Source organism: Hyperolius riggenbachi, chromosome 9 (assembly GCF_040937935.1).
Source record: "Hyperolius riggenbachi isolate aHypRig1 chromosome 9, aHypRig1.pri, whole genome shotgun sequence".
Taxonomy (NCBI): Eukaryota; Metazoa; Chordata; class Amphibia; order Anura; family Hyperoliidae; genus Hyperolius; species Hyperolius riggenbachi.
In genome coordinates this window covers 30091281-30114050 of record NC_090654.1, presented here as the reverse complement: position 1 = coordinate 30114050, position 22770 = coordinate 30091281, and the positions used below count along the sequence as shown (strand labels likewise).

Sequence of the window (22770 nt, the reverse complement as noted above, 5' to 3'; positions counted from 1 at the left end):
GAAACACACCTCGGGTTCTCTTTAAAGAGACTCCGTAACAAAAATTGCATCCTGTTTTTTATCATCCTACAAGTTCCAAAAGCTATTCTAATGTGTTCTGGCTTACTGCAGCACTTTATACCATCACTGTCTCTGTAATAAATCAATGTATCTTTCTCTTGTCAGACTTGTCAGCCTGTGTCTGGAAGGCTGCCAAGTTCTTCAGTGTTGTGGTTCTGCTATGAACTCCCTGTTCCAGGCCTCTCTCTGCACACTGCCTGTGTGTTATTTAGATTAGAGCAGCTTCTCTCTTATCTTTTAGAAGCTGGATAAATCGTCCTCTGAGCTGGCTGGGCTTTCACATACTGAAGAATTACAGACAAGGGCAAAGCTGTTTGCAGGAAGAAAAGAGCAGCCTGAAACTTCAGTGCATGAGAGATGCAGGGGGAAAGAAACACACAAATGATCTCTTGAGATTCAAAAGGAAGGCTGTATACAGCCTGCTTGTGTATGGATGTATTTTCTATGTGTGGACATACTGTACATCAACCTACTTCCTGTTTTGGTGGCCATTTTGTTTGTTCATAAACAAACTTTTTAAAACTGTTTTTAACCACTTTTAATGCGGCGGGGAGCTGCGAAATTGTGACAGAGGGTAATAGGAGATGTCCCCCAACACACTGGTATGTTTACTTGTGTGCGATTTTAACAATACAGATTCTCTTTAAAGTTATTCTGTAAGTTCAGGTCCAGTTTAAAAGGATATATCTGAGCACAAAGATTCGCGGTCGCGCTCCAGTGGCCAGTAGAATTCACTTCAGGCCACATGAGCACACTCGTCGGTGGCACGGCCCGTGCGCAGGCGCAGAAGATGCCAACCTGGCGAGGTCGGCATCTGCAACGGAGGGGATCCCGGGAAACCGGAGCTGCGGCGAGGGACCTATCGGCTGCCCGATGCCTGGAGCAGGACTGCGGCGAGGGTGCAGGACGGATGCCAGGGGCTAGATGAAGCCCCTGGTGAGTAGATTTTTTTTTTTTTTTTATTTCCTCTGACCTGTCCTTTAAGGCTAAGGATAGGTGACACTAGAGGTTAATTTAATTATTATTTATTGTATTTATAAAGCGCCAACATATTAAACAGCGCTGGACAATAAATATATACAAGGATGACAGACATAACAAGGTTATACAACGTAGAACAAAGTTATACAAGTCAAACGGTACAAGATACATGATCATGTGATTTGGGCTGGTTAGTTAGGGCCAGTAATACAAGTATGAGGCTGTCATAGGAAAGGAGCACACGATCCTGTAAATTGCAATAGGGAAGGGAGGACCTTTCCAGAGGCTTACAATCTAAAGGGGGGGGGGGGAGCACTAGGTAGGGTACTTGGCTAGGGGCTAACTCTTCATTGTGGTGGGGGGGGGGGGGGGGCTATATTTTTTTTCCACTGTTACTTTGATAAACTTTTTTTTTTTTAAAGCAGGAGGATTAGCCATACTATGCCAGGGAGAAGAAAACACAAATATAAGTAGATAAATACTTGATCTACTTACATAACACATGTGTTGTACTGTCCATGTTTTGATTTCAGTGAATTGTATATAGTAAATTGAGAGAATTCTGTTCCTGGTGTGAGCCATGTATTTTGCCCACAGTTTGAGGCTAAATCTTGTCATTTCTTTCCTTAACTTTTTTCTTTTCTCCTCCAATCGCTGAGTCACCTCAGACTTGCTTGTAAACACAAGTGAGCAGAGTAGTGTACAAGATACAGAGGCGCTAAAAGAATAAAAGGTAATTAAATGAACTTAAAAAAACAACTGGTTAAACAGAGGAGGCAGCGGTGGTCTTACCCCCTCCAAACAGACACAGGCAAGGACTGCGATTCAGACATTCAACAATTTATTCGGAACTCCAAAAAACAATGCAACGCGTTTCACGGGCCATACATCCCGCTTCCTCAGGCAAAATACAGTAGGAGTCACAGCATCTGTATTATATCAGCGAGCAGAGGCGCCGAGCTCGCTGATATAATACAGATGCTGTGACTCCTACTGTATTTTGCCTGATGAAGCGGGATGTATGGCCCGTGAAACGCGTTGCATTGTTTTTTGGAGTTCCGAATAAATTGTTGACTGTCTGAATCGCAGTCCTTGCCTGTGTCTGTTTGGAGGGGGTAAGACCACCGCTGCCTCCTCTGTTTAACCAGTTGTTTTTTTAAGTTCATTTAATTACCTTTTATTCTTTTGGCACCTCTGTATCTTGTACACTACATTGAGTCCACCCTGGGTGAAGGGTTGTTACCCTATTTTCCTGTTTACAGAGAGCGACTTTTTATTCCTGAGTGGGGTCAGGATTGTTCTCCCCACCTGCCTATACAGTGGTTGCCTATTGGTAACCCTGGTTTGTAAGTATAAATTTAACTTCTCATTTATTGTGTTGTCCCCAAGACGAATTACACTATTGGGGCTCTTGGTGTCCCTCTGCTTTATTTTCTTACAAGTGAACAGAGGATCATGCTTCAGCTAGGTAGGGAAGAGGAATATATTATAGATAGAAAGAACCCCCAGCATGCAACTGTTTGGCAATGGCTATTAAACAGCCAGTGCTCCTAAGGCATGCGATAACTCCAAACCTTAACAGCAGAAAAAGTTTTGAATGCAGGATTAGCATCTTTATCACTTAATACACTCAGACCAGTTGCTCTTGAAATTTGATTCTTATTGTGACAATCCCACTTTAGACTGCTCTACTTTTTGTGTGCGTAGCTTATAGATGATTGCTACTATTGGCTATAGCAGCAATCGTTCACAGCACAGACGATCTGATTGGCTGTGGGTGCAAAGTTCACATGCCCCAAACAAAGCACCGCAGGTAATTGCAGGAGCACGCTTGGGGCGGGTTTCAATGCTGGATGTATCTCTTACGTCCAGGAACCTACAGCAGTGTTGAACTGGATGTACAGATGGCGAATACCCCTGGAAATGTTCCCCAGTGGTTAAGGGCTCTGCCTCTGACACAGGAGACCTGTGTTCAAATCTCAGCTCTGTTTATTCAGTAAGCCAACACCTATTTAGTAGGAGACCTTGGGCAAGACTCCATAACACTGCTTATTGTCTATGGAGCGCTCCCTAACTCTGCTGCTTTGTGTCTGTTAAGAGAAAAGCGTAACATAATGTTTTGTGTCTTGTGTTCGTGCTGAGCGCACGCATGGTGCATCTTGTGCCTTTGCACATGAGCGATGCAATATTCTGAGATGCGCAGGGAAGAAGAGCGAGTGCATGGCTGGGTTGGGCGGGAAATAGAAGCAGTATTGGTAAAAAGGCTTCCTCTGCTAGGAGGTTGGGATTCTTCTGAGAGAAGAATGCTATTCAGCATCTGACACGTGCATAGGAATTCAGCATTGAAAATCCACTCAGCCAGGTAAGAGACACAGTGCTCAAGCGACAGTTGCGCTGCTTCGTATTCTATTGAGCAGTACAAAGCGATCAGTACTAGTGATATTTGCACTGCTCTAATATTGAAAGGGGCAAGGCATTAAACAGTTGATACTACATAGATATTGATCAGGATCTGCTAGTGTGTGCATACTTGAGGACCATAGGCTTATGCTGGGCATACACTGCTTGATTTTGCTGCCCGATTCCGCGCCCTATCGTTTTGCCCGCTCGATTCTGCAGGCGATTCTCTTTATCTTCCGCTTGTTTTTCTTATCTTTTCCCATTGTCCTCCATGCAGAATCGAGCGGCGAAACGATCGGGCCGGAGATCGGACATGTCGGAAATTAGCTATCGAGCCATGTATGCCCAGCATAACACCTCCTTAGTGACCAGGCTATTTTTTCCAATTTACGCCACTGCAGCTTTAAGGCCTCGCTGCAGGGCCATACAACTCAGCACACAAGTGATTTCCCTCCACTCCCCCCCCCTCCCCCCCCCCCCTTTCTGCCCACCAACAGAGCTTTCTGTTGGTGGGCTCTGATTGCTCCCCCAATGGTTGTTTATTTGTATATATTTTTTTGTTTTTTAAATAAATATCCCTTTTTTTTATCTAAAAGTAAAAATGTGGAGCCAGCACCTTCCAATAGTATCATGCTTTTTGGTGACAGCCTAACTGCATTGAACTAATATACACACTATATACCCCCACCCAGATTCAAACTAACCAATCCTGGGCTGAATACAATCTCAGCCAATCAGGAGTATCAGGATACAAAACGGACCTGATAGAGAACAGGTATATCCTGGGGAGCAAATAGTACAATGAGAAGCCTACCTGTGTGTACATGTCAGCAAAGAGCGGATTCGCCCGCTAGCCGCAATGGACGCCACCATCTGAGTACGCCCCCGCTCCCAGCAGGCAAGGGGAACGCGCGCATTCGCCCGCCATGGCCGGCGGCGGCACGTGGTCCAATGGCCACGAAGCAGGAAGAGACATGACGTGCAAGCCAGCGTGGAGCGCAGATGGTAAAGCGCAAGTCACGCTGGAACGTCAGTCTCCTCCCGCTGTACACCGCCCACCAAAGCGTAGCCATGGGGACAGCCACCCAGAGAGCGGGATCCTCCCCCCAGCCAGCACGTAAACACAACATGCTGTATCTAAAGTCCAGGACCTGAGAGGAAAATACAAAGAGATATAGACACATATAGTTCCACAACCTATATGGCCACAAGAAACACACATGAATGTATATATGGATGAAACGACACGACAGGGTGTCTGGGCACAAGCGCGCAACCCCCGCATGAACATAGATATAGCCACATATATAATTATATAAAGTGACAGCACATATAAACAGACGGACAACAGATCGCAGCAGCGGCGCCAAATCATACTCTCTGTTTAGGCCCCTAGGCTCTAAACAGTCAAGGCTTTTAATCCAAAAAGCCTCTCGATGGAGAAGTCTCTTGAATCTACTACCTCCTCTTTTCATAGGAGGAATATGAAAAGAGGAGGTAGTAGATTGAGGAGACTACCGCTAATGCGGCTCGATTGATAATTGCTACCGCCGATTCCCTGCTCGTTTCCCGCGAGGGGACAATGGCAGGGAATCGAGCGGAAAATAAGCGGCGCGGCGACGAGCGGGTATCGAATCCGGCGCGGGGACGCGGAAGAGGCGATCCGGCGGCTAGTCGAGCCGCCGGATCACCGCCTCATCTACGCGTGTAGATGAGGCTTTAGAGGCAGAGTATCAGCAGGACAGCCAGGCAACTGGTATTGCTTAAAAGGAAATAAACATGGCAGCGTCCATAGAGCTTTCCTTTCAGGCTCCCTTTAAAGCCTCACTTAGACTAGCAGTTAAGGTTCTGTGATCAACACTTAATGCAGTGCAAGGCCCGCCCACAATACTCGGCCCATTGCACCACATTGTGCTGTCAGTCATCCGGGTTCTCCGGAGTTCGCTGTTCGTTCCGAGGAAGATAATTCAGGCAGATTGGAACAAAATGTCCCAATCTTCAGCAAGCTGAGGGTTTCATTGGCAGCGTGTGTGATGAGTGGCTGAGTCAGGGATGTGCTTTTAGATGATGCTAGGCCTAGTTAAAGCACACTTGAACTGAGGGAGCTGGAAGCTGACCTATTTAGTTCATTTTAAACAATGCACATTGCCCGGCTGTCCTTCTGATAGTTTGTCTATAATACTTTTAGCCATAGACCCTGAACACGCATGCAGATCAGATGCTTCTGACTGGATTGTTACAGGTGGGTGGCAGACACTACTGCAGCTAAAGAGATCAGCAAGGCTGCCAGGCAACTGGTATTGTTTAAAACGAAATAAATACAGCAGCCTCCATACCCCTCTCATTTAAGTTGTACTTTAAAATGAACCTGAGGTGAGAAAGCTGCCATATTTATTTGGTGAAAATGTATTTTTGACATCACACTGTGCGAGCCTAGTTGCATTGTGGGAAAAAACAGCTTCCCCCCCCCCAAAAAAAAAAAAAACAAGCAGCATCTCCTTCCAGTGACATCACCTGCAGCAGTAAAAATATCACTATGTGATAGATGTCAGACTGTAATTCAGTGTGAGGAAAGATTTTACAATCTGCAAACACTGACTAAATCATTTATACATAATTATTGTAATAATGAAGCACCCTTTTATTACATTATTTTCACTGGAGTTCCTCTATATTTTTTTGTTTGTTACCTGTGTCACACTTTAATCCTGTTATATTCTTGCTAAGTAGTGTGTAGCACAAGGATCAAAAGGATCAAAGGCCAAGACCCATCCATATCTTTCATTGTTAAAGAGAACCCGAGGTGGGGTTCTGACAATGCTATCCGCATACAGAGGCTGGGTCTGCCTATACTGCCCAGTCTCTGTTGCTTTCCAGATCCCCCCCTAAGCCCCCCCCCCCCCTGCGCTCCGCTATCCCCCATAAATCACAGCCGCGCTGCCGACACGCAGCATGTCGCCGCGGGCTGTTTACCTATGTACTGTTAGTCTCGGCGCTCCCCCCGCCTCCTGCATTGCTCTGGTCCCCGCCCGCGTCCCTTCCCTCCCCGCTGATTGGAGGGAAGGGATGCTGGCAGGGACCAGAGCTATGCAGGAGGCGGGGGGAGCGCCGAGACTGACAGTACATAGGTAAACACAGCCCGCGCAGACCATACTGAGCCTGTGCAGTACGCTCCTGGTGACATTAGCGGGAGTGAGGACACGGCAACGCAGACACAGTGGTTTTCAGACTTTAAAGTCTGAAATTCCAGAAGTGAACTGGAGGCGGGGCTGGAGCATCGGTGAGTGGCTGCGCGGACACAGGATGTCTTCGGGGGACCATTAGAAGCCCCGGGTAAGTTAAACTCATTTCCCCCCAAACCCCCTACAGTATTCCTTTAACTACAGCAAAGTCCCCAGTATTCAGCACAAGCGGTGATTTCCTGATGCTGGAAATGTGTGCTTATCAGTTGCTTGAACAACTGGATGAAAAAGCACAAACCTCCATTCCCCATTGGGTGGGGCGAGATGACAATGCAGAGCTGGCGCTTCTCTGCTTACAGCAGAGGAGAGGAGCAGATAACAGCCGGGTGGTCACCAAAAATAGCCGGGTGGAGCTCCAGGCTAAAAGGGCGTGGGGAGAACACTGCACTTTTGTAAGTAGTATGAGGGTCAACAGATTTTGAATACTGTGAACGATAAATGTAGGTAAGCTCTTATTACATGCGAGTGGTAAATAGGTCAATCATTGGCTAATTAAAATTTGATTTGTATGCACCCTAAGTTAGGGGATCCCATTTGTCTCCATGTTTGGGGGGATGCTGTAATATTGAGCAGGGATGATCTGGCGACTGCGAGATCCATGGGTGCCTGCCTCGGAAACGAACTGACGTGTTAGTGGGCACTGATCTGATCTCCCAATCACCAGCTCCTCCCTATGGCCTCTTGCACACTGCAAGCGATTCCGATTCTGCTTTTGAATCAGTTTTTACATCCAATTCCGATTTGCAGTTTGCTCCCTGCACACTGCAAATCGGAATCTGAATCGGATGTAAAAACCGATTAAAAAGCGTAATCTAAATCGGAATCGCTTGCAGTGTGCAAGAGGCCTAATACTGAGATCCTACTAGCCGATCTGGATTAGGAGTTGTATGAAGTCCTCTCTCTGTTCTGGTTTGTGGTCTCTTTCTGATGGCCGGAGGCAGTTTCATGCAAGTCTGGATGCTGCGTCCTCTGGGACTGGCCAGATGTGAAATGGTTGTGGGAAAAGACATTTCTGGCTGGGGCTGTTTGTGACATACAGACACTGGGAAATGGTCTATAGACTATAATTTATATAAAAGGATCGCTCCACTGTCTGGGATTTGTTAAACCGGCAGATGCTAACGCTCTTATCTCTGTCTCAGGGACTTGGTAAGTTTTCTGCACACCTGGAGTGCCCTCTGTGGATCGATCCCCCCCTCCCTTCTTTTTTTCTCTTAAAAAGCCTGTTCAGTACCATGCAGGGCTCCACCGACTCAGACTCCTTTAATTTGAATATTACAATCTTGTTGATTGAAAGTATGTAACATGAAATTTGTCTCTTAACTGCCAACGCTGAGTAATTTTAAAAGGCAACTGAAGTGAGGCTATGGAGACTGCCATATTTATTCCCTTTAGACTAAAACTAGTCCTTGGTAAGAGTACTTGTAAAAGGTACAGGCCGGAACAAAGAACATCTATCAGGCCCTAGGCAATGTAAGTGTGGGTACAGAGTGATGTGCAGGTACTCTGCAAGGAATGAGGAGATTCTTCCTCTATTACACATCTGAACACCTATCAGGCCCTAGACAATGTAACTGTGGGTACATGTAAGAATGAGGTGCAGGTACTCTGCAGGGGAATGAGGGGATTCTTCCTCTATTACACATTCTTCAGGTACAATCTGAACCAGGTTTATGGGTGACAGACAACACCTCTGTGTTCAATGTGCACAGCATTCTCAGTGGATTCCCTGCAGCTCTGTGGGGAGAGCATATGTAGAGTATAGTACTACTGTGTAACAAAGTAAACCTGAGACAGATGAAAAGAAAAATTTTATACATACCTGGGGCTTCCTCCAGCCCCCTTCAGGCTAATCAGTCCCTCGCTGTCCTCCGCCACCTGGATCTTCTGCTATGGGTCCAGGTACTTGAGCCAGTCTGGCGTAGTGCGCATGCACACACTCCGCCACCGGGAGCGTACTACACCTGCGCAGCACTATTGCGCAGGTGCAGAACACTCCTGGCTGTGGAAGCGGCATGCGGCCGGACTGTGCTGACTGGCTGAATTACCGGGACTCATAGCAGAAGATGCAGGTGGTGGAGGTGGACAGCGAGGGACCAGGCCCGGGCCGAGGCATAGGCTGGAGAGGCTCCAGCCTCAGGGCGCAGTGTAGGAGGGGGCGCAGAATTCATTCAGCTGTCATTCCTAACTGTGTTTGAAGCAGAAATAAATAAGAAAAGGGGATACATGGCAGTGATTGCAAGCCAGATAACTAGATATTAAGGTGTTCGGGAGGTTGTGGGCCCTGTGGCACCGCTTAGTCTAATAGCAATCAGTGTGTGACGGCTGGGGTGGGAAGGATGGAGGGGCGCACTTTGGTGTCTCAGCCTTGGGTGCTGGAGGACCTTGTCCCGGCTCTGCGAGGGACTGATTAGCCTGAAGGGGGCTGGAAGAAGCCCCAGGTATGTATAAAACCTTTCTTTTCATCCGTCTCAGGTACCCTTTAATTCGTAGTCCCCAAACCAAATTTTTACAACATATCAAATTATTTGATTTCATGAGCAAAGGGAGTGCATACATTTGCATAAACCAGCATCAACGCAGAATTATTTCCATCTCATTGACCATCTCTATTAGTGACACAGCTACACATCAGGCTTTATTCTTACAGCATAGATGTTATTTAGTATAGACTAGCTGATTGCCCGGCGTTGCCCGGGTATGTATTTGGCTGGTGTTGGCTCCGCCTACTTTTTCTAACCCTAACACACAATTACTCACTGACCAAGTTTGTGAGCTTTGCGGTCTTTGGTATCAATAATCTGCATTGAAATGAAACAAATCTGATTGGGTGTGTGTGGCTCCACCCCCTTTTCTGAATTTGAACCCCAGTCACCCAATAACCAACTGTACCAGGTTTGAGGCCTGTGCCATTAACAGTTCAAGAATGGTAGCAATTAAATATTCCCCTTGAAAAACAACAGGTGAAGTTTGATTCACTTTTGTAGGCTCCACCCACTTTTCTGAATATTAATTTCAGTCACCCAGTGACCAACTGTGCAAAGTTTAAAAACCCTGCCATTAACAGAATGGCTGCAGTTTACATTTTCTCAGTGAAATTTGTATTTGTCTTCACCCACTGATGACCCGGCGTTGCCCGGGTATGTATTTGACTGGTGTTGGCTCCGCCCACTTTCTAACCCTAACGCACAAAAACTCAATGACCAAGTTTGTGAGCTTTGGGGTCCTTGGCATCAATAATTTGTATATTTCCATAGAAATTAAACAAATCAGATAGGCTGTTTGTGGCTCCACCCCTCTCCAGCATTTGAACCCCAGTCAACCAATGACCAACTGTAGCAGGTTTGAGGCATCTGCTATTAACAGTGTAAAAATGGCAGCAATTTAAATATTCCACTTGCAAATCAACAGGTGAATTTTGATTGGCTACTATAGGCTCCACCCACTTCCCTGAATATTAATCTCAGTCACTCAGTGACCATCTGGGCAAAGATTGGGAACCCTGAAATAAACAGAAGGGCTGCAGTTTACACTTTTCCAGTGAAATTTGTTTTTGACTCCGCCCACTTTTTGTAACCTGGACACAAAGTCTAAATGCCCAAGTTTGTGAGTTTTGGGGTCCTTGGCATCAATAATTTGTATTTTCCCATTAAATGAAACAAATCTGATTCACTGTTTGTGGCTCTGTCCCCTTTTCTGAATTTGAACCCCAGTGACCCAATGACCAACTGTGCCAGGTTTGAGGCTTGTGCCATTAACAGTGCAAAAATGGCAGCAATTTTAATATTCTCCTTGAAAAGTGACATGTGATTTTTGATTGGCATTTTTAGGCTCCACCCACTTTTCTGAATATTAATCCCAGTCACCCGGTAACCAGCTATGCTAAGTTTGAGAACCCTGCTATTAACAGTGAAGACGGGCTGCAGTTTACAATGTCCCAGAAAAATCTGTTTTTAACTCCACCCACTTTTTGTAACCTTGACACACAGTCACTACTCAATGACCAAGTTTGTGAGCTTTTGGGTTCCTGGCATCAAAATTGTGCTAATATAAGCAGTTTATCCAGCAAAGAAATCTGGCTGTTTTTGGCTCCGCCCCTTTACTGAATTTGAACCCCAAACACTTAAAGGGAACCTGAAGTGAGTAAAATTATTTAAAATAAACACATGACGTCGCTGCAAATGAATATTACATACTTACCTCACTGTCAGTTCCTCTCAGAAGCTCACCATTTTCTCCTTACAGTGATCACTTCCAGTTCTGACAATATTTTGTCAGAACTGAAATATACCAGTTGCTGTCAGTTATATATCAGCAGCTGTCAGTTACAACTGAATGTACAAGGTAATGTCCATGTTTCCCTATGGCTCAAGTGAGCGATATTACAGTTTAACAGTGTGATGAGCAGGAAGCTGTTATGGGGTAATGGCCATTTTTAAAATGGAGGACGGAGAATTCCATTGATCACAGTGGACAAATGGGACACGGGAGAGGAGAAAGAGATTGGGGAGTAGACTGCACGGGAGGTAAGTATGACCTGTGCATGTTTATTTTGACTTTTTATTTTCAGTTCAGGTTCTCTTTAACGACCGACTGTAGCAGGTTTGAGGCCTCTGCTATTAACAGTGCGAGAATGGCTGCAGTTTCAACATTCCCCTTGAAAATCAATAGGTGAATTTTGATTGGCTCTTGTAGGCTCCACCTACTTTTCCGAATATTAATTCTAGTCACCCAGTGACCAACTGTGTGAAGTTTGAGAACCCTGCCATTAACAGTGTAAGAAAAGCTGCAGTTTACATTTCCCCATGTAAAAAGTTAGTTGTTTTTGGCTCTGCCCACTATTTCTAATCTTGACATACAGTCACTTAATGACCAAGTTTATGAGCTTTGGCATCAATAAGTTGCATTTCACCATTGAAATTAAACAAATCTGATTGGCTGTTTTTGGCCCGCTCCTTTCAGAATTTAATCCCCAGTCTCCCAGTGACTGACTGTAGCAGATGTTAGGCCTCTGCCATTAAGAGTGCATTAATGTCAGCAATGTAAATATTCCCCTTGAAAATCAAAAGGTGAATTTTGATTGGCTGCTGTAGGCTCCACCCACTTTTCTGAATATTAGTCCCAGTCACCCAGTGGCCAACTGTGTCACGTTTGAGAACCCTGCCAATAACAGAATGGCTGAAATCAATCTAACAAATCTGATTGGCTGTTTGTGGCTCCACCCCTATAGTGAATTTGGACCCCAGTCACCCAATGACTGACTGTATCAGGTTTGAGGCCTCTGCCACTAACAGTGTAAGAATGGTAGCAATGTGAATATTCCCCTTGAAAATCAATAGGTTCATTTTGATTGGCTGTTGTAGGCTCCACCCACATTTCTGAATATTCATCCCAGTCACCCAGTGGCCAATTGTGTAAAGTTTGGGAACCCTGCAATGTAAAAAATGAAGTTGTTGGCACTGCCCACTTTTTCTAACCTTGACATACAGTCACTCAATTATCAAGTTTATCAGCTTTGGGGTCCTTGGTATCAATACTTTGTATATTCCCATTGAAAAATAAACAAATCTGGCTGTTTGTGGCTCCGCCCCCTTCCTGAATTTGGACCCTAGTCACCCAGTGTCCAACTGTACCAGGTTTGAGGCATCTGCTTTTACCAGTATAAGAGAATGGTAGCAGATGAAATATTCCCTTTGAAAATCAAAAGGTGAATTTTTATTGGCTGTTGTAGGCTCCACCCACCTTCCAAAATCTTAATCTCAGTCACCCAATGACCAACTGTGCAAAGTTTGAGAACCCTGCCATTAACGGTGTAAGAAGGGTTGCAGTTTATATTTTCCCAGTAAAAGTTGTTTTGGCTCCACCCACTTTTTGTAACCTTGACACACAGTCACTCAATGACCAAGTTTGTGAGCTTTCAGGTTCCTGGCATCAAAAATGTGTGCATGGAAGCAGTTTATCCACTAAGGAAATCTGATTGGCTGTATGTGGCCCCGCCCCTTTAGTGAATTTGGACCCCAGTTACCCAATGACCGACTGTAGGAAGTTTGAAGCCTCTGCCATTAACAGTGTAAGAATAGCAGCAGTTTAAATATTCCCCTTGAAAATCAATAGGTGAATTTTGATTGGCTGTTGTAGGCTCCACCCATTTTCTTGAATCTTAATCGCATTCACCCAGTGACCAAGTGTGGCAAGTTTGAGAACCCTGCGATTAACAGTCTAAGAATGGCTGCAGTTTACATTTTCCCATTTAAAATGAACGGCTGAAATTTGATTGGCTGTTTTATGCTCCGCCCACTTTTCCTGGATTTGTAACCTCGGTCACCAAGTGACCAACTGTGCCAAGTGTGGGGACTTTGGCTTGATTACTGTGAGAATGGCAGCCTTTTACATTTTTTCCATTGACTTGAATGGGTGGAATCTGATTGGCTGTTTGTAGCTCCGCCCACATGTGCAGGGGGGCCGCGAGACCCCCAGAACCTATCATCCCAGGTAGTAAGGGATCTGTGTACCAAGTTTCGTTCAAATCGGTCAAGCGGTTTTCGCGTGATCGCGGCACATACACACACACACACACACATACACACACACACACACACACACATACATCCGATTTTATATATATAGATAAGAGATTCCTGTGTACACATCATATATACAGTCACAGACTTTATTGAAGCAGCACAAGTAACTAATTTTTTTCTTATTGGTTTATTTCATTTTTGTGGACTAAGCATATCTATTAGTGTTTTTTAAAATTATTTGATGACTATTATCTGAGAAATAGAACATTTTATCATATTTTCTATTTTAATTACAGTTTAAAAATCCAAACGGTCCGCACACTCAGCGAACCAAGTTCAAGGTTTTATTCCAGTAAAGTGACACTAATCCATTCCATAGCCATCGATTCGTTTCGGGGCCCCATGGGGTCCCCTTTGTCAAGGTAACAAAAAACTGAATGTTACCTTGACAAAGGGGACCCCACAGGGCCCCGAAACGAATCGTTGGTGTATGGAATGGATTTGTAACATTTTAAGGGAAAGGCCAAACTTCTATAGGGGTTTCTTATTTTCGCCCAGAGTTCTGACTCGTCACCTAACACCTCTTTCTCTCATCCTTTCACAGACTAGTTGCCGCATTGCCGCTTGACGTGGTGGAGGGGGCGGTGGCGCACAGAAAGAGGAGAGCGTCTGGCCCTCGACGTCCAGCTATGGCACACCAGAAGCGGAGTCGGGAGCAGGCCTGGCCGGAGGAAGCCGGGGACAAGGAGCACGGACTCTACAGCCTACATAAAATGTTTGACATTGTGGGGACGCACCTGACGCACCGGGACGTGCGGGTCCTCTCCTTCCTCTTTGTGGACGTTATCGATGATTACGAGAGGGGGATGATCCGCACCGGCCGGGACTTTTTGTTGGCCCTGGAGAGACAGGGCCGCTGTGATGAAACAAACTTTCGCCAGGTTCTACAGCTGTTGCGGATTATAACGCGGCATGACCTCCTACCTTACGTCACGCTGAAGAGAAGGCGGGCCGGTGAGTGGTGATGTCACAGAGCAGGGCTCTCTGATCTTTGTCAGGGTCACCGCATAAGGACTATGTATATACTCGATTACAAGTCGGCCTTGTGTATAAGTCTACTCCAATATTCAACCCTCTTAAGCTGGAATTTTTTATTGATTAAAGTATAAGTCTACCCAGAAAAGGTAATGGCTGCACTTGGGGCTCAGGAGGGGTTAATGACTTCACTGCATACAGTATTCCAGCCATTAACCCCTACTGTCCCTTAAGTGCAGCGAGTAACTCCTCCAGATCCCCAAGTGCAGCAATTATTCACTTCCCTTCCTGCAGCCCAGTATTTCTCCCCTGTCCCTTTCCTTGTTAATTGTTGTGCCCAGGACTTTCAGACCTGTTTTTTCTTGGCATTTACTTTCCGCTTAGTATCACTTACCACTGGGTACATTGCTGCAAATGGGAATGTCACTATTAGTACACAAATTACTCAGTGTGCTCAGTGTTGCCTGTGACTAGTGTATAAGTCGACCCCTATACTTTTTATGAAGTGAAAAAATCCGAAATTTCTAGACTTATACTCGAGTATATACGGTACTTTCAAACGTGCTTGTTTTATTTGAAGATTCCCCCTGTTTTTACCAATTCCTAACAGGGAATAATTTAATTAAAGGATATCCGAGGTGAGCAATTAAATCTATCTTTACTTACCTGGGGCTTCTTCCAGCCCCCAGAAGTCATTTGTGTCCCTCGTCGCAGATCTGGTCTTCTCCTTGGTCCTGCTGGCAGCCTCTTAGTAGGCCTGAACGTTTTATCGTTTTGATATCGAAATCGCGATCACGGAAACGACGATTCCGTGATCGCCACAGTGGCGATTTTTGCCGATATTCTGCGGACCTGTGCCCTCCCGCTGTGCGCAGCTCTGTGTGTGTAAAATAGCAGTGGCTTTCACTCCCCGCGGCAGCTTATCTTTCTCTCTGCCTAGTTCCCCCTCCTCCCCTCCTACGTCATCAGCCCTGCTGCGAGAGCGGCTCAGGCTCTCGCTAATGTGAACAAGCACCTCCACAGATTGTTTAATTCTGCAGACCACGGGGAGAGACAATGGCTATTTAGCTAATGTCTGGCTGACTTTTCCTCCCCCCTTATTTAACAGTTCCCATGAAAGCACGGAGCAGAGAAGGAATTACCTCCCCCTTCTTTGCCGAGAAAAACAAAAGTTTGCCTTCCTTGCCGAAGTACAGGAGAAGAGAGCATGTGGATGGAGCTGCACAGCATGGGGGAGTTTGAGTAAGCAAGACTGAGTGCATGACTGTGTGTGCTTCAGCATGTGTGTATCAGTGAGTGCTGGAGAAGTTTGATTGTGTGTGTGCGCATATTAGTGTGTGCTGCAGGATGTGTGTATCAGATATGCTGCAGGATCATCTGTGTGTATTAGTGAGTGCTGCAAGATGGAGAAGTGTGTGGTGTGTGTAGTGTTGAGTGCGAGATGGATGTGTATCAGCGCAACCCCCCACGGCTTACCTTTACGCTACCTATCCCACACCTGACATTAACCGCCCCCACCGCCTCTGTGACATGACTTTTATCCTAAGCACACACCTCAAGCATAGTAATATGTACTGCATGGGGAATTAAGGGACAGTAGCATGATAACTCCCCACCCCCTCGACTTGGTCTATTTTTTTTTTTACTTTTGACCTACTGTCTATTTGTTTGGGCTTAGGATTTATCACAGCTCTGCTCCGCCTCCTTTGCCCAGACGAATAGGCACATGCTTAACCTCGATTTTGAAGAAATCGTGAATCGAATCGAAATCGCTATTTCTGACAGAAATCGCGCGATTCAATCTTTTCTCAAAATCGTTCAGGCCTACCTCTTAGGATTGAAGACTCCCGATGTGACGGCGTCCGTGCGAGAACGCGCCCATGTTACTGAGAGCGTATTGTGCCTGCGCAGTATGCTTCTGGTGACATGGGCAAGAAGGTGCCGCCCCATGAGGAGTCAGCGATCCTTAGAGGCTGCGGGTGGGACCCAGGAGAAGACCCAAGCTGCGGCGAAGGACACAAATGACTTCTAGGGGCTGCAAGAAGCACCAAGAATATGTAAAGAGAGATGTAATTGCTCACCTCTGGGTAAGTTTTAGATTATACAGAAAAGGTCTAGGGCATTTCCACACTTAATCCGAACATTTGTATAGCGCTTTTCTCCTGTCAGACTTAGTGCTCAAGAGGCCACCCTGCAGTGTTAGGGAGTCTTGCCTAAGAACTCCTTACTGAATAAGTACTGACCACAGCCAGGATTCGAACCCTGGTCTCCCATGTCAAAGGCGGTGCCCTTAAAGGGAACCTTAAAGTGGGTCTCCATCCAAAAATGAAAAATCCGTCAGCGCAGCTGTAAAGAAAAGTTATACTTACCTGTGGAGTCTCGTCCCACAAAGCCATCCTGAAGCCCCTGCATCACTCCACTTCCTGCGCCTGGCCAGGCACTGGAAGTTGAGTGGTGCAGGGGCTTCGGGACGGCTTCGTGGGATGAGACTCCACAGGTAATTATAACTTTTCTTTACAGCTGCGCTGACGGGTTTTTTATTTTTGGTTGGAGATCCACTTTTAACTGAGAGGGATGTTACCTTTTAAAGAGACTCTGAAGACTCGAAAAAAAAACATTTTTACTTAAGTAACTTCATTAGCACTAAGTTCATTAGTACTTAGAATGCTGCATCCCCGTGGCTGAAATCTCCATTAAACCCCCCCAAATCCCAGGGCAAAAATCCACCACTTGGTGGGGATTTTGCTGCTGGGGGAGGCAGAGCTTTGGGCTGTAGCTCTGCCTCTACTCCTGTCAATCAGCGCTAATCGCCACCTCTCCCCCGCCCCTCCCAGTGACAGGACTGAGAGGGGCGGGGAAAGGCGGCAATCAGCCCCGATTGGAGTAGAGGCAGAGCTTCAGGCCAAAGCTCTGCCTGTACGAGGAAGTTCTGCCCAAATCTCCCCCAGGCATTTTGGGGTGTTTAATAGCGATTTCAGCCGCGGGGATGCAGCGTTTTAGGTAGGGCATTAGTTCTAATGAAGTTAAGTAAAAACATGTTTTTTTTTTTTTGTTTTTTTTTTGAGACTTCAGTCTCTTTAAACAATACCAGTTGCCTGGCAGCCCTACTGAACTCTTTGGCTGCAGTAGTGGCTGAATCACACACTTGAAACGAGCATGCAGCTAATCCAGTCGGACTTCAGTCACAGCACCTGATCTGCATGCTTGTTCAGGGGCTGTGGCTAAAAGTATGAGAGACACAGGATCAGCAGGAGAGTCAGGCAACTGGTAGTATTTTAAAAGAAAAAAAATCCATATCCTTCTCACTTTAGGTTCCCTTTAACCAGTGCAATATCCAGCCACACTTGTGCTTTTAAAAACAAAACATGGAAGTGCTGTCAAAATAGTAGGAAGAGAAACATACTGTAAATGTATACATTTTTGGATCCATTTTTTGGAAGAGGAGTGTGGTGCATTCTGGGTGGGAAAATGCAGTACACTTGTTCTGGAGCATTGCTTGAAATGCATCCATTGGTTATCATTACATGCTTTGGAACTAAAAAGGCATGCTATGATGCTTTATTTGAATGTACCGCAGGGCAGTGGAGTGGAGACATCAGTGCTTTCTATACACTTTCTGATGTCCCGTGCTCAGCGTTTTAAAGTCTTATCTCACCGCTGGTGTGACTCCAGCATCAACATGAGCACCCACACCATGTGACTGGGCGTGTAATGACATCACACGTGCACATGGGGGGGGGGCAGAGATACTTGTACATGTAGGGGGACACCGGCCAGGGGTCTGACGGTCATCCTTATGTCATTCCTGCTGTGCCCCAATTGAACCCTTGCGACCTAAATTTTTCTGCCTTTCCCAGTTGATCCATTCACCTGATTTCAGCCAGAAAGTGTTTGTGGCACTGATTCTCTTCAGATTCGATAAAATGATTGAATTGGAAGGTTGATCGGGGACGCAATATCGAGCAATATATGGGCATCCTTACGTGGCTGAAATCTGAGTGTAGACAGACCCTTAGGGCCTGTTTCCACTACACGCAGATTGGACGCAGAATGGATGCAGAAAAACTGACTCCAATGAATGCGTATGGGAAAATCTGCATCAGAAAAATCGCGTTTATTGGAAACGGGCCCATAGGCTTTCATTGGAGTCAGTTTTTCTGCATCCAATCTGCGTGTAGTGGAAACAGGCCCTTTCCTACTGCAAAACACACAGGATAAAGGCATTCTCTGTTCTTGTGCATTTGCTATGCGAATGTCTCATTCAGTTATACCGAACAAGGCAGAAATGCAATCGCCCAAAAAATGCAACACATTTGCCAATGTGAATGCCTTGCGTTAGTGGGAACAGCAAGACAAGGCGATTCTCAGACTGCACGGGATTAGCACATATATGATCACATGCAGAGGAAGAACTGTGAGATCCACTTGGTTTTTTACTGCTTTAGGTGTCTGGGAGATTTTCTCACTTCTGTTATGAGAGGAAGTTGGTAAATTGTCTCAGGAACTGAGAGCAGTAAAAAGATTTTTTTTTTTTATTGTATTTTTTTTGTAGAGTAGGAAGAGCTGTATCAGATGAGTTGCAAAGAATTCCAAGTTACTGCAAATGATATGCAAATTTATGCAGTTGGGAAATGGACCTATCAAATGCAGTAGCAGCTGTACTTGGTGCAAGCTGCATACATTTGCATCACATGGGAATTCAGTACTGTGGTTCCTAATTCCCTGTTGCTGGGACCACCAGGGTCCTTATTGAAGCCTCCAGTTCATAAATCCTCAGCGCTCTACTGGTCCCAGCTCCCTACCAATGAGCCTGAAACCCTGCCCCCTTTAGTGACATTGGTATGAAGACAATGAGTGGTTGCTCTGGATAGTGTAATGGTTGAGGCTCTGACACAGGAGACCAGGGTTCGAATCACAGCTCTTCCTGTTCAGTATGCCAGCACCTATTCAGTAAGGAGACCTTGGGCAAGACTCCCTAACACTGCTACTGCCTACTGAGCGTGCCCCTAGTGGCTGCAGCCAGGGCCGGTTTAAGGGGTCCTGTGGCAAACTATAGCGTTAGGGCCCCCCCAGCGCAAAGCTTCCCCCCTTCCCCCCACGCTATTACCCCTCTGCTCCCCGGGGCCCGGCAAGCAGCCATAAATACCTATTAGCAGCTGTACTCTGAGACGCACTGTCTCCCTCCCACTCTATGACCCAGTGCGTCATTTGTAAACATGTGCCGGGTCATAGAGTGGGAGGGAGACAGCGTGTCTCAGAGTACAGCCGCTGCCAGTCCGCTCACCCGCCGATACTTATAATCAATTATGGCTGCCATTATAGCTGCAGGGAGCGGGGGGAGCTGGCAGAATGGAGCAGGGTCGGCGCTGCGGGGGCCTCAGCAGAGGTTGGGGCCAATGCCCCCTTTGCCTCTATGGTAGCGCCGGCCCTGGCTGCAGCTCTGGGTCCCTCAGTGAAAAAGCTGATGCCTCGCCTCCCTGTGAATGCATAGCCCATAAAGAGATGCGGATTCCCACTGACTGCTAGTTTTGGAGTGGACAGGCAGCAGCAGGTTGCTAAGTATTTGAAATGGTCAATGAGATGTGACCAACCATCAGAGTTGATGCAGGGCTATACTTTTATACTTTTCCTGTGCAGTTTGAAAATGGACCAGTCCGATCCTGCCAAGGTGTCAGGATTGGTCTTTGGGAATCCAGCGAGACTGGGATTCTATTTATTTTTTTTCTTTTCTTGTGCGCTCTCATTAACAGAGCTCTGGGTAACAGAGGTTGTACTACAGTGGTGTGAAAAACTATTTGCCCCTTTCCTGATTTCTTATTCTTTTGCATGTTTGTCGCACTTAAATGTTTCTGCTCATCAAAAACCGTTAACTTTTAGTCAAAGATAACATAATTGAACACAAAATGCAGTTTTAAATGAAGGTTTTTATTATTTAGTGAGAAAAAAAACCTCCAAATCTACATGGCCCTGTGTGAAAAAGTGATTTCCCCCCTTGTTAAAAAAAATAACTTAACTGTGGTTTATCACACCTGAGTTCAGTTTCTGTAGTCACCCCCAGGCCTGATTACTGCCACACCTGTTTCAATCAAGAAATCACTTAAATAGGAGCTATCTGACACAGAGAAGTAGACCAAAAGCCCCTCAAAAGCTAGACGACATGCCAAGATCCAAAGAAATTCAGGAACAATGAGAACAAAAGTAATTGAGATCTATCAGTCTGGTAAAGGTTATAAAGCCATTTCTAAAGCTTTGGGACTCCAGCGAACCACAGTGAGAGCCAATATCCACAAATGGCAAAAACATGGAACAGCGATGAACCTTCCCAGGAGTGGCTGGCCGACCAAAATTACCCCAAGAGCGCAGAGAAAACTCATCCGAGAGGCTACAAAAGACCCCAGGACAACATCTAAAGAACTGCAGGCCTCACTTGCCTCAATTAAGGTCAGTGTTCACGACTCCACCATAAGAAAGAGACTGGGCAAAAACGGCCTGCATGGAAGATATCCAAGGCGCAAACCACTTTTAAGCAAAAGGAACATTAAGGCTCGTCTCAATTTTGCTAAAAAAAAACATCTCAATGATTGCCAAGACTTTTGGGAAAATACCTTGTGGACAGACGAGACAAAAGTTGAACTTTTTGGAAGGTGCCTGTCCCGTTACATCTGGCGTAGAAGCAACACAGCATTTCAGCAAACGAACATCATACCAACAGTAAAATATGGTGGTGGTAGTGTGATGGTCTGGGGTTGCTTTGTTGCTTCAGGACCTGGAAGGCTTGCTGTGATAGATGGAACCATGAATTCTATTGTCTACCAAAAAATCCTGAAGGAGAATGTCCAGCCATCTGTTTGTCAACTCAAGCTGAAGCGATCTTGGGTGCTGCAGCAGGACAATGACCCAAAACACACCAGCAAATCCACCTCTGAATGGCTGAAGAAAAACAAAATGAAGACTTTGGAGTGGCCTAGTCAAAGCCCTGACCTGAATCCTATTGAGATGTTGTGGCATGACCTTAAAAAGGCGGTTCATGCTAGAAAACCCTCAAATAAAGCTGAATTACAACAATTCTGCAAAGATGAGTAGGCCAAAAGTCCTCCAGAGCACTGTAAAAGACTCGTTGCAAGTTATCGCAAACGCTTGATTGCAGTTATTGCTGCTAAGGGTGGCCCAACCAGTTATTAGGTTCAGGGGGCAATTTCTTTTTCACACAGGACCATGTAGGTTTTTGAGTTTTTTTTTCTCACTAAATAATAAAAACCATCATTTAAAACTGCATTTTGTGTTTGATTATGTTATCTTTGACTAATAGTTAACGGTTTTTGATGAGCAGAAACATTTACAGTGGTGTGAAAAACGATTTGCCCCCTTCCTGATTTCTTATTCTTTTGCATGTTTGTCACAGTTAAATGTTTCTGCTCATCAAAAACCGTTAACTATTAGTCAAAGATATTTTGAACACAAAATGCAGGAATTTTGGCCCACTCATCTTTGCAGAATTGTTGTAATTCAGCTTTATTTGAGGGTTTTCTAGCATGAACCGCCTTTTTAAGGTCATGCCACAACATCTCAATAGGATTCAGGTCAGGACTTTGACTAGGCCACTCCAAAGGGGGGGGTTATGCAATTTTTGGCCGGTTGCTTTTCATATCCAGCATCATGCAATCTCCATCTGTGTCAGTTACTGGGGACTTTCATGTATGCTTTCTATTCTGTAAAGAAACCTGAGGTAGTTCTTAGGGGGGGCAGATGGGACACACAGGTATGTTCTCTGCCTCATGACATGTCTCTGTGTCCCCCCAACCGCCACTCTCTGCCCCAGTGACATTTGTATTTGTCTCTGCTCACTATTTTATGTGGGATAAAAAGTATCCTACATGTTGTTCTAGGTAATGTTCAAATCCGTTTAGCTATTGTTGCGTGATTAACAAACCTCCAAACTTTCGCATTTATAATATTAGTAAGATAATTGGATTTATATAGTGTCATTGGTAATGGGGGTGACTGTCTACACACAACAGACAATAGGCAATACAGTAAACTGTACAGCATTTCAAAGTAGCGATTCATATTTTGTGTTCTTTAAAGGACCTCTGTCGCGAAAATCTTAATACCCTGTATATTCCTGCGTATAAGACTACTTTTTAACCCTTGAAAATCTTCTGGAAAGTCAGAAGTCGTCTTATACGCCGGGTGTCATTGATGCCGGGTGATACGCCCTATCCTGTTACCGCCTCTCAGATCTCCCTGCTGAGGGAGCGCAATCTATTCTTCCATACCGCTCTGATAAACAGGTAGACAAGGAGTGCTGAACAGTCTACTTAAGGAGAGTTGACCAATGCAACAAGTCAACTGACTATATACTGTTATATACTGGGTAACACATACAGTACAGCACCGGTATCTGTTCATACATTGCACCAGTGCAGGATTTTTTTATTTTAAATTGATGTGCGTTGGAAGAGGGGGGGGGGGGGGGGTAGTCTTATACGGAGAGTATATCCCTAACTATATTTTAACTGGAAAAGTTG

The 22770-nt window shown here is 45.5% G+C and overlaps 1 protein-coding gene across 1 annotated transcript in view; it reads left to right on the top strand.

Moving 5' to 3' along the window:
• The window catches only part of DEDD (death effector domain containing), a 44368-nt gene that overhangs the window by 5194 nt on the left and 16404 nt on the right, over window positions 1-22770 (top strand). The window contains exon 2 of the mRNA XM_068252307.1: window positions 13812-14221. Coding sequence (XP_068108408.1) covers window positions 13897-14221 — 325 coding nt within the window. The 5' untranslated portion in view covers window positions 13812-13896. The remainder of the gene's footprint in view (window positions 1-13811; window positions 14222-22770) is intronic.